This window comes from Amyelois transitella, chromosome 24 (assembly GCF_032362555.1).
Source record: "Amyelois transitella isolate CPQ chromosome 24, ilAmyTran1.1, whole genome shotgun sequence".
NCBI lineage: Eukaryota > Metazoa > Arthropoda > Insecta > Lepidoptera > Pyralidae > Amyelois > Amyelois transitella.
Window position 1 is genome coordinate 6,447,414 of NC_083527.1, and position 17,147 is coordinate 6,464,560.

A 17,147-nucleotide genomic window follows, 5' to 3' on the forward strand; every position below is an offset into this window, starting at 1 on the left:
TTATAATACAGAGTTACAAGCGCGACAATTAGGCGAGCTTAAAGGTTATGGATGTATTATGGCAAATCTTAACACTGTTGTACATGCACAGCATTTTGTGTTATAGCTTTAAGTGAATCTTAGAACTCTAAGATCTAAATAAGAATAAGAATTAGCTACTACCTCCAAAAGTGCTATGCAGGTGATAATAAACTCTTTACAAGAACCTAAAGTTGCACAATAGCGTTAATAAGCGCTACCAGCCTTACAATAGTGTTTATTTAATCTTATATAGAACCAAATGCTTGAAGTTATACAAAACTCTCTTGCATTACCTTAAGTCAAATAGGAGTATAATTTTTCGCTATAACAGATCCTCTAGCGTCTATTGTTACTTTTTTGGGACTAAAGGTAAAGTAATAGCGCTTAAGGTCACTACTGTATTTCTTATATTGACTACTTGTTTTTGACAATGGCGTCGCAACCAAAATAAACAAAAATTGTTGTAAATACGTGGAAAAGTTTTCAGTAAATAGACAACATACATCGGGCGCTCGAATTATTTGCCAATAAATATGTAACATATTCACAGTGTACTTCCCTTCGCAGCAAAAATATGCTTCCTTTCGCACCATACAATATCACTTTTTTTTGTTTTATATAAAAATCATTAGTCGTAAACTTATAGCCATTGAAAATAAAATTATTTATTATTAGATCACAAAATTAGTTTAATTATCTTGAATAGCGTTCAGACCGTTACGAAACACCTATTTACCTCCCTTTTAGCGCTTGAAAATATAATTAACGCCTTTGTATCTCTACTGTACCGCTTAAGGAGTGAGTTGACGCTTATTTACCCCTCTTGTATCGCTAAGAGATCCTGTTACCGCTATAATAACTTTCTTATAGCACTGATTGTACCTCTTAGTCAATTACCATAACTCTTGTATACCGTCATTATACAACCTTAAGTAATATAAAAATTGTGCCCAATTCGGGGGTAAAGTAGGGTTAGAGCGCGCTCTAACACTAATTTGTTACACCCATAAACCACTTTAGAATCTAGTTAGCGCTTTTATAGACTTATTATAAATCTTACTTTAGCGCCTAATTGTTACTTGGGGTATAGAACCGATACCGTTCTGACACGTCACGACACGACACGTCAGACAAATATAAATCCGCCTTAGACTTTTCTGAGCTATGTACTTACATTAGTTTCAGTGCTAACCGATGCGATTACTGTGAGGGAAAACATTCAAGCAACTGAATGTGTAACCTTTATACTTATTCGCTTCTTCTAAAATAAACTCATATTTTAATAATTTTCTTTTGCAGTACCAAAAGACATTGTACCATGATAATTGCAAGAAAGGATGGGTGCGGTACCACAATATGTGTATAGAAATACCACCGCAATCATAGACTAAACTGCAAACATTTACCATAGACACGGCATTTCAAAGTCTAAACAATTTCAAAGAGAGAAAATCCAAAATTGTATAATAAACTTTATTAAAATCTTTTTCTTAGTTTACAAAAAAAAATACATACAACCTCCTATTATGAAGTCGGTTTAAAAGCCAAGGAATGTTGTACACAGCCATTAACTTTACATTTTCTTTAAAAAAAAGAAAATATATAAGGCAGATTGTTCTATATTATAATGAGATTATATATACCAAGTATATTGTGAGGCCCCGACGTAAAAGGTTAAAAACGCCAGCTAAGCAACACTGGTCTTAAGTTCGATTCTTACAAAAGCAACTTAAACCTCGCATGCACTTGATTTTACAAATGTCATGGATCGATTACAAAAAAAACTTACATATATATATAAAAATAAAAACTTATGGTTATCATAGCCCAAAGTTATATCTATGATGAAATTACTCTATAACATCTGATATGTCATTCTAGCTCCATATTTTTCATTATTAATGATTTCTCAAAGAAAGTAAATTAACAAACCCAGATTCATTTGAAGAGGAAACGTAAATTTATTTCTAAAATTTCAATTGCAATATTTTTATCACGCTGCATTTTACCCCGAAATTTCTATTTTATGTAAAGTTTTCCATTCCTTAAATATTTTATGTAATTTGCATCAAGCAAAATAAGATACCTATAGGTATAGATTTTGTAATCCATTTAAAAATGGCGGCACCCGCCTGCCCCAACCAGCCGAGTGAACGAACGCATCTAAAATAGGTCTCCCATAATGCATGCATTACACAATTTACAAAATATTTTTGTGTCTTCAAAAATATTGGCACGCAGCAACAATATCGGACTTCCAAATTTAAAAAAAAATGAGATTCTCACATGACACATACATATTTAAGGCGCGAACAAAATTTGGAGGTTATTTATGTCGCTTGTGATTTTTATAACATATTTTTTTATAAAATTTATCTTATCTATCACTTTGCAATACCAAAACTTATGGACTTATACATTTTAACGGTAACCTAAACTACAATTCATACAAATTTTCATTTTATTTATTAATTCAAATAAGTACATAGGTAGGTGCGGTTTCTACTCCACAATTATTATCTTTGCTTGACATCAGAACGTAGCCATCATTACCCCACATGTTAGACCAAGAGTTCTTGATCAGCCAATACTTCTGACCATTCAAGATGCCGTAACCAACGGCCAAGACCGCGTGGTCTAACTCGTCTATCTTGTTTTTGCTGTAAAAATATAAATTGGATAACAATTTTGACATTACATCACATCTATACTAATATTATAAAGCTGAAGAGTTTGTTTGTTTGAACAAGCTAATCTCAGAAACTAGTGGTTCGAATTGGAAAATTCTTTTTGTGTTGAATAGACCATTTATCGATGAAGGCTTTAAGCTATATAACATCACTCTGCAACTATAAGGAACGGAAAAAAAAGGAAAATGTGAAAAATGCCGGCTAGAGGGTTTCAATGATGTCCAAAATAACTATTCCACGCGGACGAAGTCGCGGGCACAGCTAGTATTATATATTTAGCCATTTTGATCACACATACATACATACATGACAGTAAAACACTCACCATTTAGGATCATAGTACACTCCGTTCGAATAAAAACTGAACGTCTTGTGTGACGCGTCTATGGCAACCGACACAGGGCCGTGTTTGAATATAGCCAACTGAAAAAGTTAAAATACAATTAAATAATATTCTCTTCTCGTTTCAAATTTCGAATGCAATTTTGTTTCTTTTTTTTTAATAATTTAGAAACGAAAATAAATAAATAAATATATACGGGACAAATTACACTAATTTAGTTAGTTTCGAAGTAAGTTCTAAACTTGTGTCACGAGTTACTAACTCAACGATACTATATTTTATAATAAATAAACATCCAAGACCCAGGCCAATCAGAAAAAGTTTTTTTCTCATCATGCCCTGACCGGGTTCTGAACCCGGGACCTCCAGTGTCACAGACAAGCGTACTACCGCTGTGTCACAAAGGCTGTCGAATTAATAAATAAATATGTGTTGCCAACTACAAGCTTGAAAAAAAAAATTTTGTAACTTTTTTATTGAGAAATATTCAGTCTAATATCATCCGTCAAGAAGATGTAACTGACCAATGTCTGTACTCGAAAAGATATTGCCTAAAATTATATGGGTGATCTTTTTAAAACTCAAAAATATGATTTTTAGAATTTCCGTTTGTCTGTATGTTTGTACACGCATTACGCATAAACTAAACTCACTCACCCTCAATGCGTTCTCGTTGTTGGTTGTCACATTGACCCACCCCTTCATGGTGGTCACCAAGGTCACGTTATCGATATGACAGTAGCCGTCCTGTAAATAAAATAGTTAAAAAAAAACTCAAAAATACTTTAAATATTTTCTTTTAAACTTTTTATAGAAAAAGGGACAAGGATCGCAAGTTTATAAGCTTATCCCTTAGTCGCCTTACACGACATCCATGGAAAAGAGATGGAGTGGTCCTATTCTTTATTTTTTTTCGTGTGTGCCGGGAACCACACGGCACTGTTCTCTTTTATTACATACATATACATATGGTCACGTCTATATCCCTCGCGGGGTAGACACAGCCAACAGTCTTGAAAAGACCCCGTTCAGCTATTTGGCTTAATGATAGAATCGAGTTTCAAATAGTGGCAGGTTGCTAGCCCGTCGCTTAAAAAAGTATCCCAAGTTTGAAAGAATGTCCCTTAGTCGCCTTTTGCGACATCCATGGAAAAGAGATGGAGTGGTCCTACGTATGTAATACGTTAAAAGAATTTTGAATTTTGGTCCTATTCTTTATTTCTTTTCATGTGTGCCGGGAACCACACGGCACTTTTCACTATTACCTGTCCCAAATAACCGCCGTAGTCTTCCTCAGTGGGCAGTCCATGCTTCATGATCCACTGATAAGCGCGGAAATCTTCACCGCCGTCACAACCATTGTTTCCATAACTATAACAAATTATATAAATAAATAATAATAAATACGGGACAAATTACACAGATCGAGTTAGCCTCGAAGTAAGTTCGAGACTTGTGTTACGAGATACTAACTCAACGATACTATATTTTATAATAAATACTTATTATATAGATAAACATCCAAGACCCAGGCCAATCAGAAAAAGTTATTTTCTCATCATGCCCTGGCCGGGATTCGAACCCGGGACCTCCGGTGTCACAGACAAGCGTACTACCGCTGCGCCACAGAGGCCGTCATATATATTATATATATATATATATATGCTTGTTCTGGTCCTCTAATGATGACTACACGCACACATTGAAATATCGAAAATCCTAACTAGTTCTCCGCGCGCACGCGCAGCCAGCACGGAGTGAATATATTTTATTGTTTAACTACCGACATTTTGCACGCGTCCAGTCCACTAAATGTTAATATTTGAAGTTCTCATTGTAAGTGATTTTTTGTAGATTCTTTTATGAGAATAAATTTCTTTAACGGTATAATGAACTCTTTCGTTCATCATGGTAGTTTGGAGTATTTATGACGTGTGTGCTGTCACTGTCAATTAATAAACTAAAGGGTAAAATTATTCAAATATTGTAAAGACTATAAAATTAAAAATATAACAAAATATCATAAATAAAGTTAAGGGTAAAATTATTCAAATATTGTAAAGAGTATAAAAAGAAAAATATTACAAATAATCATAAATAAATTAGTTAAATTAAATAAGTTCCATATTTTGTTATTTTAGAGTGAAATAATTGCATTGTACCTATTTCGTTTCTCTTTTTAGGTAAGAATATTACTTTTAAGTTGTTTTGTTTTAGTGTTTCATCTTGTGTTCTACTTTTCAATAATAAATTTCTCTTTTTAGAGCAACACAACAGATTATTATTTCTGACATATTATAGATGATATGAATTTGGTGCAATAAAATAATATATATTATTATATTTCACCAAATTCATATCATTATTATATAATGTTAGTTTGATAACTAACCGATGCTCTTACGGTGAGGAAAAAAAATCGTTGGGAAACTTGCACATTGATATCTGGATGTGTAACCATATGATCCAATACGGGTTAGGTTCCCCTGAAAAGGTTGCGGAGGTCAGATGGAAGTTGCCTCGTGTAAAAACATGATTCGCCCAATCCAGCGCCTTGTAACTTTGATAAAAAATTCAATCAATTTTTTTTTTCAAATTCAAATCTTTTATTCATTATTATGGGACATTTCAATATTACTTAATAACTGTCATATCTTTTGGTTTCACAACATTGGTTGACGTCAAACAAATTACTTTAAACTAAGTTTACTGCCGCTCAGAGCAGAAGAAGCGGCAACAAACTGCACTGCAGCATTTCCCTCAAAGTTACTACTAAAAATTTACCATGTACAATAAAGTATTTACAAACTAATAAACAAACAAAAGAAGAGAGAATGAGATTAGATAATTTTTCCACTTACCCCCTCGAACAATCAACTAAACATTAAAACTAAGTTAACTGCAGCTTCCAAAGCGACAATGCAGAAGAAGCGGCAACAAACTGCACTGCAGCATTTTCATTCAAAGTTACTACAAAAAATTTACCATGTACAAAAAAGTATTTACAAACAAACAAAAGAAAAGAGAATGAGATTACATAATGTATATATTTTACTCGAGTACATAATGTTTATTCAGTCTTTTCAAGACTGTTGGCTCTGTCTACCCCGCTAGGGATATAGACGTGACCGTATGTATGATGTATATATATTTTACTCTTATGGTGCAATAAAGAGTTTTATTTATATATCTATCTATCATAATTTGTTCCACTCACCCCCAAGAACAATCAACCAATGCCTGTTGACTGAGCCTGACAAGATGGCCGCCGTTATGCAGGAACAAAGCGCCCTCCACCGCGCCCACGGTGCCGAACGACCAACAGGAGCCGCACACCGATTGGTCTGGTAGAACGAAACGTTACAAACAGAACATTAAGAATGGCCACTTTAGAAATCATGCTGTCCTGTAGGTACTTACATAGTTTGTAAGCATTACTAATACAAATGAGTCCTTGTTACTTATATATAAATAAAATTCATTCATTCATTACTTTTTAAATCTGTATTATTGTACCTACTTATTTCTTTCTTATGAATTACGTTTGTGTCAAAATAAATAAATAAAAAAAATAAAAAAAAAATTTACTTACTACTCTTAACAACGTTGATACACGGTGGCCTTACGGGGCAGACAGAGTTGATAAATAATTCCGTTGGAATAATGGTACAAGATGTGATGAGATATTTATAAAAAATCCTATAAATATCTCATCATATACAGGGTGACATTTAAAACAACTGCATCCTTTTAAACATAGACTAGATACATTTAATTATTATTCTTCGTACTTTCTGAAATATGAACCGATATTTTTCTTTTAACGTTTTTAAATATCCTTTAGACGAGTACACTTAACAGTTAAATTTATGCAGGTGAATTTAAAGTCACCCTGTTTAATATCTTTCCCATGGATGTCGTAAAGGTGACTAAGGGATAGGTTTAAAAACTTGGGGCTCCTATTGTATGCGACGGGCTAGCTACATGTCAATATTTGTATCTCAATTCTATCATTAAGCCAAACAGCTGAACGTGGCCTATCAGTATTTTCAAGACTGCTGGCTCTCTCTACCCCGCGAGGGATATAGACGTGATTGTATGTAGCAATGTCGAATAAACATTCAATCTATCTAAATAGGACTTAATACATGTCTGATAGACTTGATATGCACATCAACATTTACCTTTGACGGGGGTGACAGCGCCAAATAGTCTCCAATCGTATTCGTATGGCAATTTGATGCTCATCTCCTCAATCATTGACTCCGTGTACGGGAATGGTAGACCTGTCAATGAAAAATTAAAATTAAAAATTTTCATAAGCATTATATGAGCACAATAAACTTTCAAAACTGATTGATAAAAGTTTATACATATTATATTTAGCGGATAGGTATTACTACTTTTTACTGAATTATCTAGTACCTTTATTGTTTGCCGGTTTCTATGCAATAAAGATATTACAACCAAAAAAAAACAAACAAACTGATCTTCATATTAACCCTTTCGGATATTGCAAACATTCATATACCTCCGGTGTCACAACCGGAGGTCCCGGGTTCGAATCCCGGCCAGAGCATGATGAGAAAAGAACTTTTTCTGATTGGCCTGGACCTTGGACGTTTAAATAAGTATTTATTTTAGATTTGACGGCCTCTGTGGCTCAGTGGTACTACACTTGTCTGTAACACCGGAGGTCCCGGGTTCGAATCCCGGCCACAGCATGATGAGAAAAGAACTTTTTCTGATTGGCCAGGATCTTGGACATTTATATAAGTATTTATTTTTAAATATAGTATCGTTGCGTTAGTATCTCGTAACACAAGTCACGAACTTACTTCGGGGCTAACTCGATCAGTGTAATATGTCCCGTATAAATTTATTTATATATATTTATTTACTCACCCAACGGGCTGGGCCCATCATGGCGTCTGCCCCTCAAAGCGGCCATTTCATCGTCACTCCTGTCAGCCAAATGGTTGACGGCCAATGTGAAACCACGACGTGCACGATTGTTGGAATGTATGTATCTAAAAATAATAAAATATGTAACAACATAACATTAACTTCTCCAAAAGGCCTCTATGTGTTGGATTTATATCCCCACTCAAGCCTCTCAAAAATCCGGGGTCTATAGACCCATTAAATCCAAGAGGAGAAACATAATAATAATAAAAAAAAAAACATTTTCCTTCCTCCCATTACGGTGAGGGAAAACATCGTGAGGAAACCTGCACATTCAGGCAACTAGATGTGTAACCATGATCGATCCAATACGGATTAGGTTCCCCTGCAAAGGTTGCGGAGGTCAGACGGGAGTCGCTTCGTTTAAAAACCTATGACTCACCCCGGTCACCTCTCCAGAGTTATAAGGATGTTGTAAAAGGCGATTAAGGGATAGACTTATAAACTTGAGATCCTCCTTTTAGGCGATGGGCTAGCAACCTGTCAATATTTAAATCTCAATTCTATCATAAAGCTGAACGTGGCCTATCAGTATTTTCAAGACTGTTGGCCCTGTCTGCCACGCAAGGGATATAGACGTGATTATATGTATATAGAATTGATTGACTAACTTTCTAACTCACCTGAGATTCTGTCTAAACAGATTCAACCTCTTCTCGTGTTCAATTTCACTATCATACTGTTTCCCGTGCTTGTTCTTGAATCTGAAATCATAAAAGGCTTTTTGACAACTTTTTAAAAACCAGTTTATATCATTTAGTAGGATTTACAAAACTTAATAAAAGTTGTATTTTTTAATTTCGGTACTTATACACTGGAAAAAAATCAAATTTATCAAATCAAATCAAATCTATTTATTGTGGAGCACAGGTAAAAAGATAATATAATTGTATAGAGTACCACTGAGTCCTGTCTTTACAGACATACAATAATTTATTAAATATCAATATTTATTATTTAATTTATATAATATCAATATAATTTATTAAAAATCAATATTTCAAAAGCGCGCCAAAACGCTGCTTTTACAATATGGCGCTGCAAGGGGGTCGGTGACGTCACCTGCCTGTATTGTCATCGGTGACACATATCACTCTTAATCATTTGTTGCAAAGTGTGTGAAAAAAATTCTTTGGAAGCGGTGGAAATCGTTTGTATGGTTTGTTGCACATTCACAATGACTGTGTAGCGGGAGCGATGATTCGGCTCGACCGCCACCAAAGGGAAGATCTTCCGCCAGGCTAGGTGTTATGCCTGGGAACCGCGCGACAAACGATGTTGTGTCGGAGGTTGTATATATAGCTCCAATCCGTGAAATCTCTGAAATCGCGTCTTAGATTCTTCGCTGCTATTGGTTGAGCGCGTCAAATTCTTCGCGATGACTGACTGTTGTTGTGTGATTTGATGTTGTGACGAGTGGCGTAGAGATGTCGCCACAACTGTTCCAGTGTAGTGGTTGTGTCCCCGGTTCGATTTCTAGTCAAGTCATGAGGAAATCATCCTTTTTCTGATTTGCCAACGTCCTGCTTGTTATTTCTATATCCAATACTGTTAAACTTAATTACTTTTTTGATCGCCTTCAAAATCAAAAGTTGATTCTCAGTTTGACCTGTACTTAAGTATGTTTTTTCCGCTTTTATCTCGCGTTTAACTGAACCGATTTTGATGCGGTTTTAATAAGGTTTGTTACACTTAATACAAAGTTTAACCGACTTCAAAAACGAAGAATTTTAATTGGGGGTGGTACTCATTTTTTACAAGTAATTTTATCATTTTCCTGACGTCCATCGAGCACCGCTCAGTCAACCAGGTACTGATTTATTCTATAATACCAGTATCTCACAACAAAAGTTACGAACTATCCAGTATATATATTTATTTAATCAATTAATTTAATGTCATCGTCACCTGTCAAACTCGTCATGTACATGAGAATCGTCGTTGGGGTGAACGAACTCTTTCATGGGGTTGAATGTCGCGTAATGGCCGGCCCCGGGGCCCGGGAATGAGGTACACTGCATGCCTGTAAAGATATATTATATATACATACATATCATTACGTCTATATACCTTGCGGGGTAGACAGAGCCAACAGTCTTAAAAAGACAGAAAGGCCACGTTCAGCTGTTTGGCTTGATGATAGAATTGAGATTCAAATAGCGACAGGTTGCTAGCCCATCACCTAAAACAAGAATCCCAAGTTTATAAGCCAATCCCTTAGTCGCCTTTTACGACATCCATGGGAAAGAGATGGAGTAGTTCTATTATTTTCACTTATTGCGCCGAGAACCACACTGTTGGATCTATCTATAAATTTTGAATTAAATTTTTTGAGTAAATTCCTTGACTATAAAAAAGGTATAAATTTACTATTGCTATTAAAAATTTACATTGACACTAAAAATTTACAATGACACAATAAAATTTACAATGACACTAAAAATTTACAATGACACTAATAAAAATTTACAATGACACTAAAAATTTACAATGACACAAAAAATTTACAATGACACAAAAAATTTACATTGACACTAAACTTTACAATGACACTAAAAATTTACATTGGCACTAAAAATTTACATTGGCACCAAAAACTCACCGGCGTCAATCTTGAACACGGCCGGATCAATATCTTCGACGTCATAGTTGTCGTAACTGATGTAGTAGTGGTCGTAGTGAGACCCCAAGAGGCTGTTGTACCCTTTCATTTCGTATCTGGAACAAATTTTATTGTGATAAATTAGTTTTTTTTTTTGGGAAATTTATTTTAATATTTAGCATTTAGCGGTAATTGATACATACATACATATAATCACGTCTATATCCCTTGCGGGGTAGACAGAGCCAACAGTCTTGAAAATACTGATAGGCCAGGTTCAGCTGTTTGGCTTTATGATGGAATTGAGATTCAAATAGTGACAAGTTGCTAGCCCATCGCCTAAAAGAAGAATCCCAAGTAATTATATAAGCCTATCCCTTAGTCGCCTTTTACGCCATCCATGGGAACGAGATGGAGTGGTCCTATTCTTATTTTTCGGTTCATCATCAAAATTCGGTAATTGATAACATTTCAATATGCTAACTTAAGCGACGGGCTAGCAACCTGCCACTTTATATGAATCTCAATTCTATCAGTAAACAGCTGAACGTGGCCTATCAGTATTTTTGGGACCGTTGGCTCTGTCTTCCCAGCAAGGGATATAGACGTGATTATATGTATGTATGTAAAAATACATTCTATACTAGCTGTGCCCGCGACTTCGTCCGCGTGGAATAGTTATTTTGGGCATCATTGAAGGATTTTTCACATTTTCCATTATTTCTTTGCTCCTTATAGTTGCAGCGTGATGTTATATGTATAACCTAAAGCCTTCCTCGATAAATGGTCTATTCAACTAAAAAATCATTTTTCAATTCCTCAAGTTTCTGAGATAAGCGCGTTCAAACAAACACTTCAGCTTTATAATATTAGTATAGATTAACAGTGTACCTGACTGGTATAGGAATGGAGTCACCCTTCAAGGTCTTCTTGTATTTCACCCACATTGTGTATTTATTGACTTTATCGCCGATATTCTGTACCATGCGCCATTTCCACGTCTCGGAGTCTTGCATCACTTCTGATCCTGTGACAAATTAACATAAAAAAATATATATATATATATATATATGTATACATATAAGCCCTAGAATAAATATGAGGCTGGTGTTGAGGGGTACTTTTTTGTATTGGTGCCGGGAACCACACGGCACAGCGATATGACAGTATCCTATAATAATTTTGAATTACAATTTGAAATATTGCTTGACATTTCTTCAATGGTTTTTCAACTTACCGACATAATTGAAATCTGTCATGTCGGGCAACACAGTCTGGACACCAACCGGCTGACCCTCGGTGCCGTTCACCTGGAGACATGTCTGTTTGTTCAGCTCCTTTTCCGTCGTAACCGGAGCGATCTGAAGGAAATGATTAATTTTAATAAGGATTAATTCATTCATTCTAATTACACGTCACTATATGTACATATGTACGTATAGTCACGTCATCACATGTCATGTATGTATGTAAATAATTCTTTATAAAGAAAACATACATACATACATATGGTCACGTCTATATCCCTTGCGGGGTAGACAGAGCCAACAGTCTTGAAAAGACTGAATCGCCACGTTCAGCTATTTGGCTTAATGATAGCAAATAGTGACAAATAGAGAACTAATTAATGTGTAGGTATACATACATATAATAGCGCTTTATTGCTTACTAGCTGTGCCCGCGACTTCGTCCGCGTGGAATAGTTATTTTGGGCATCATTGTAGCCCTCAAGGATGAATAAATTATCTCCGTTTTTTTTACATTTTCCATTATTTCTTCGCTCCTTACAGTTGCAGCGTGATTTTATACAGCCTTCCTCGATAAATGGTCTATTCAACGCAAAAAGAATTTTTCAATTCAACCAGTAATTCCTGAGATTAGCGCGTTCAAACAAACAAACTCTTCAGCTTTATAATATCAGTATAGATAGGGTAGACAGAACTAGCAATCTCGAAAAGACTAAAAGAACACGCTCAGCTTTAAGACTTAATTATGGAACTGAGTTTGACAGGTCGCTAGCACATCGCCTTAACAAATAACAATCAAGTCAAAAACACAGTGACTTGCCGCTTTTTACTGAATTATCTAGTTCCTTTATTGTTTTGCCGGTTGACTGGAATAGATCCCTTTATGGGATAAGTCCGCCATTGCTAGTGATTTGTTTTTCTTGTTACTGTGTAAATTTCTATGCAATAAAGATATTACAAACAAACAAACAAACAAACAAGTACGAGTCCGTATGTAAATACCTTACCTTGACAGAAGTGCCATACTTGGGGAATACGGTGGACGACAGTTGGTACGTTTTGACCATGGTGCCGTAATAGTCGATACGGGATTTGCCGTTTTTGCTGTCGAACCTGTTAACAATACACACATATAATTTATCATCTCATTTCGGATCCAATAAAATAAAATAAAAAAACGTCCGCCACTTCAAGTGATTTATTTCTTTTATAACTATGTACTTTTTCTTTTAACATAAAATTACATAACATATAATCAGGTCTATATCCCTAACGGGGTAGACAGAGCCGACAGTCATCAAAAGACTGAAAGGCCACGTTCAGCTGTTTATCTAAATGATTGAATTGAGATTCAAATAGTGACAGGTTGCTAGCCCATCGCCTAAAAAAAGAAACGTTTATAACCCTATGCCTTAGTCGCCTATTACCGACATCCATGTGAACAAGACGGAATGGTCCTATTGTTTTTTCTTAAAAATTATCATTTTCATATTCCTAACTTCAGTCCCTCGTGTCCCTTCTCATGTGGAGAGATCAGGGCATGCCTGTGACCACGATCCAGGGCCTGTGACCACGATCCAGGATCGGGTGAGTCAAGTTTTTACTGGAAGCGACTCCCAGACACTAAGTATTTGAAACTAAATTACCTACATCATTAAGTCATCTTACAGCTGAACGTTGGCTATCAGTATTTTCAAGACTGTAGGTTCTGTCCACCCGGCAAAGGATGTAGACGTGATTATATGTATGTGTATATTTGTTTTAATTATTGTTTACTTAAACAGGTGCTAAATTAAAACTACAATAAATCTTAATTAATGTCAATCATATATCGCGATGATTTACAACTTGTAGTAAAAAAATAAATAGTTTTTGAATATAATAACAAAGTTTTGTGTCACGATTTTAAAATAGCACAGTCGTTTAAACAAAATATTTGCAGACATACCAATAAATTTTACTTTCCTAAGGCCACGTTCAGCCGTGTAAAGATTTGAGCGCTATATAAGCTTTATACTTACTGGAATTGAGATTAAAAAAGTGTCAGCTTGCTAGCCTATCGCTTACAAGAAGAATCCTGAGTTTATAACTATATCCCTTAGTTGCGTTGTGAAACCAAAAGATATGACCATATCATACCACAATTATTAAGTGATATTTAAATGTCCGATAATAACGAATTAAACTTTTGAATTTGTTATGACGATTTATAAATTGTGATGTGTCCCTGTGACGTAATTCGTCTATCCTCACAAAGATGCGCAGTGTGCGCAAGCCCTAATAGGTAACAGATAAGGGCATTTGAAACTCAGTACTTATCATCAATTCAAACTAATTATAAATGACCATGAACAGACTGGCAATGCACGCTGTAATGTGCAATTATATCTATTACTAGCTGTGCCCGCGACTTCGTCCGCGTGAAATAGTTATTTTGGGTATCATTGAAGCCCTCAAGGATGAATATTTTCCCCGTTTTTTTCCACATTTTCCATTATTTCTTCGCTCCTAATACTTACAGCGTGATGTTATATAGCCTAAAGCCTTCCTCGATAAATGGTCTCGGTAAATGCAACAAAAAAAGATTTTTTTATTTCGATCAGTAGTTCCTGAGATTAGCGCGTTCAAACAAACAAACAAACACTTCTGCTTTATAATATTAGTATAGATTAAAGCATTAGTTAATAGTGCCTTGTGGTTCAGGCACCAATAGAAAAAAGATAGGACCACTCCATCTCTTCCCCATGGATGTCGTAAAAGGCAACTAAGAGATAGGCTTATAAACTAGGAATTCTTCTTTTAGGCGCCGGCTAGCAGCAGCTGTCACTTTATATGAATCTCAATTCTATCAGTAAGCTAAACAGCCGGCATGGCCTATTAGTATTTTCAAGACTGTTGGCTCTGTCTACCCCGCAAAGGATAAAGGTAGACATGATTTTATGTATGTTATACATATGTATGTATGTATGTTAAAACATTAAAAACGTACATTAAAGCTAGGGGGTGTCACAGATTATTTTACGTCCACTCATATACCTATGTAGATTGTTTACTGTATTTGAACTTTATCATCATAAGGTCGTTCAAGTCAAAAGATAAAATGGCACATGACGCGATTAATGTACGCTGTTTGTATTAAGTAGTTTGAGAATTATTTTGTTTATGTATGTACCTAATGAAAAAAAAAATTCACAATATCAAATGATTAAACTTAATGATATGCGGTCATTGGAACTACTTCATAACATGCCATAATTTGTCAAACACGTTTGAAATTTTTTTTAAATATTAACAGAATAATATCCGCTTGTCTCTTCAAAACCGACATCCGATCTCTTCTTCTTACTTTAATACATATAGACATACATACAATCATGCCTCTTTCCTGGAGGGGAGATAGAGAGGGCAGAGACTACCTCTTTTCACTTGCCACGATCTCTGCATACTTCTATCGCTTCATCCACATTCATAACTCTCTTCATGCAAGCTCGGCGGTTTCGGGTACTCTTGACCTGACCCTTTACCAGGACGTCCTTAATTTGATCAAGATACGTTTGTCTAAGTCTTCCCACTCCGACTTTTCCCTCCACACTCTCCTTGTATATCTGCTTAGTCAACCTGCTTTCATTCATCCTCTCCACATGACCAAACCATCTTAACATCTTACTTTAATCACACTTACATTCACAATACTCTGGAGAAAAGCCCGGATGGACATCTTGAAAAGGATTCTGGATTGGTTAAGTCAGGTCTTTACACCAATCAATTCCCGTCTGACCTCCACAGCCCGTGCAGAAGCACCTAGCCCCATATTGATTCATAATTATAAATAATATATAAGTATTTATTATAAAATATAGTATCGTTGAGTTAGGATCTCGTAACACAAGTTTCGAACTTACTGCGAGGCTAACTCAATTAGTGTAACTTGTCCCGTATATATTTATTTATATATATATAATAAAGTTGCACTAGAGGAATGTGCCAACTCCTTAGTCACCTTATGCGACATCCACAGGAAAGAGATTGAGGGGTCATATTCTAAAGTGGAGCATGTCATACGGAAGCTTGACTTACCATGCGTAGAACGGCTCACTCAGCTCAGCATATGGGATGAACAGCATGCCTTTTACAGAGTAGTTTGGGCTCCATTCTGGGGGGCTCTCTAGAAGATATTGTGAAAATTGTTATATAAACCATTAATTATAATAATGCATCCTCAATGCTTTTTATGTATGCTGCCTCTTTGATTATGGATTTTCCTTTTTATTAATAGATATAATATAAAATACAAGATTATATACATAATATACAAATTCTTTATATAAAATTCTTGTGTCACAATGTTCGTTCCCATACTCATTCAAAGCAGGTCTGAGAATCGAAACTAATCTAAAACCAACATCTATTTTTCTTACCCACCAAATGCAAAACAATGTTTGCCAGGACAGCTAGTAGGTATATATGTAAATCCAGACGGTTTTGTATTTATTTATTTATGTACAAAAAATTAAACTATACAGGAGCGTTTAACACAGAAATTGTAGTACAAAGGTGCATTTTTTTCAATAGAAATCTCTTCCAGTAGGCCCATGAGAAGAGATTGTAATTTGTTATGTCTTTTTATGTGCAATAAATAGGGCTTTATTGTTGATCAGTTTGTTATAAATTAAAAGTAAATAGGAAAGGAAGCAGTCTAGTTGTAAGTCCTTTTGTCACCTTTTACTATAAAAATAATAATTTAATTAACAATCATTAAAATTTAGATTCAATCTTTCTTATCTTCACTTTAAATCTGGGTAATATACTTTTTTATTTAGACTTCTGTATATTATTCACATTGTGAAGGTAAGTGATTCCAAGGAATTGAACAACATGAAGGTAGTTTCGTTGAACAGCATAGGTACCGTAAGAATACATATATGGAATTAACTAAATAGCGTAAAAGCTCTAATTGTAGACAGTAATAAAGAAAGAATTCCACTCACTTTTATCTGGAACTCCAAGAGAAGATCCTATAAAAATACCGAGAATAAGAATAGAATTCATTTTTAGACGACCGTATACAAACACAGTCAGTCCAATAATGCCACTCATTCACTCATTACATTGACAATCAAATTCAAATCAATCAAAACAAGAAAATGTCAATCCAAATCAAAATATATCAATCATTTAAGATGACACTGGCATTACATTTTTTAAAAGGAGTTCCAGTGGTGTGTTAGTTATTTAATATTAATTAATAAACATTCGCCCCACACTAATTTTTTAATTTA

The 17,147-nt window shown here is 35.0% G+C and overlaps 1 protein-coding gene across 1 annotated transcript; it reads right to left on the minus strand.

Moving 5' to 3' along the window:
• Positions 1–1,480: 1,480 nt before the first annotated feature.
• On the minus strand, positions 1,481–16,986 carry LOC106137586 (digestive cysteine proteinase 1). The gene is made up of 15 exons (XM_013338439.2): positions 16,857–16,986; positions 15,946–16,033; positions 12,876–12,981; positions 11,859–11,982; positions 11,513–11,648; positions 10,622–10,737; positions 9,928–10,042; positions 8,643–8,723; positions 7,960–8,084; positions 7,239–7,340; positions 6,272–6,398; positions 4,320–4,425; positions 3,712–3,801; positions 3,037–3,134; positions 1,481–2,681 (listed from the first exon to the last, which is right to left on the minus strand). The coding sequence occupies exons 1-15, from the start codon at positions 16,963–16,965 to the stop codon at positions 2,495–2,497; spliced, it is 1,710 nt and encodes a 569-aa protein (XP_013193893.2). The 5' UTR covers positions 16,966–16,986; the 3' UTR covers positions 1,481–2,494.
• Positions 16,987–17,147: the final 161 nt, after the last annotated feature.

What these genes read in the sequence shown, in the direction of transcription:
- LOC106137586 (XM_013338439.2), bottom strand. Translation starts at nt 16,965, where the DNA reads ATGAGTGGCATTATTGGACTGACTGTGTTTGTATACGGTCGTCTAAAA. An exon ending in TCCATTCCTATACCAGTCAG is followed by an intron (nt 10,738 to 11,512) that starts GTACACTGTTAA and finishes AATTTGTTCCAG; the next exon opens with ATACGAAATGAAAGGGTACA. An exon ending in CGTGTTCAAGATTGACGCCG is followed by an intron (nt 10,043 to 10,621) that starts GTGAGTTTTTGG and finishes ATATCTTTACAG; the next exon opens with GCATGCAGTGTACCTCATTC.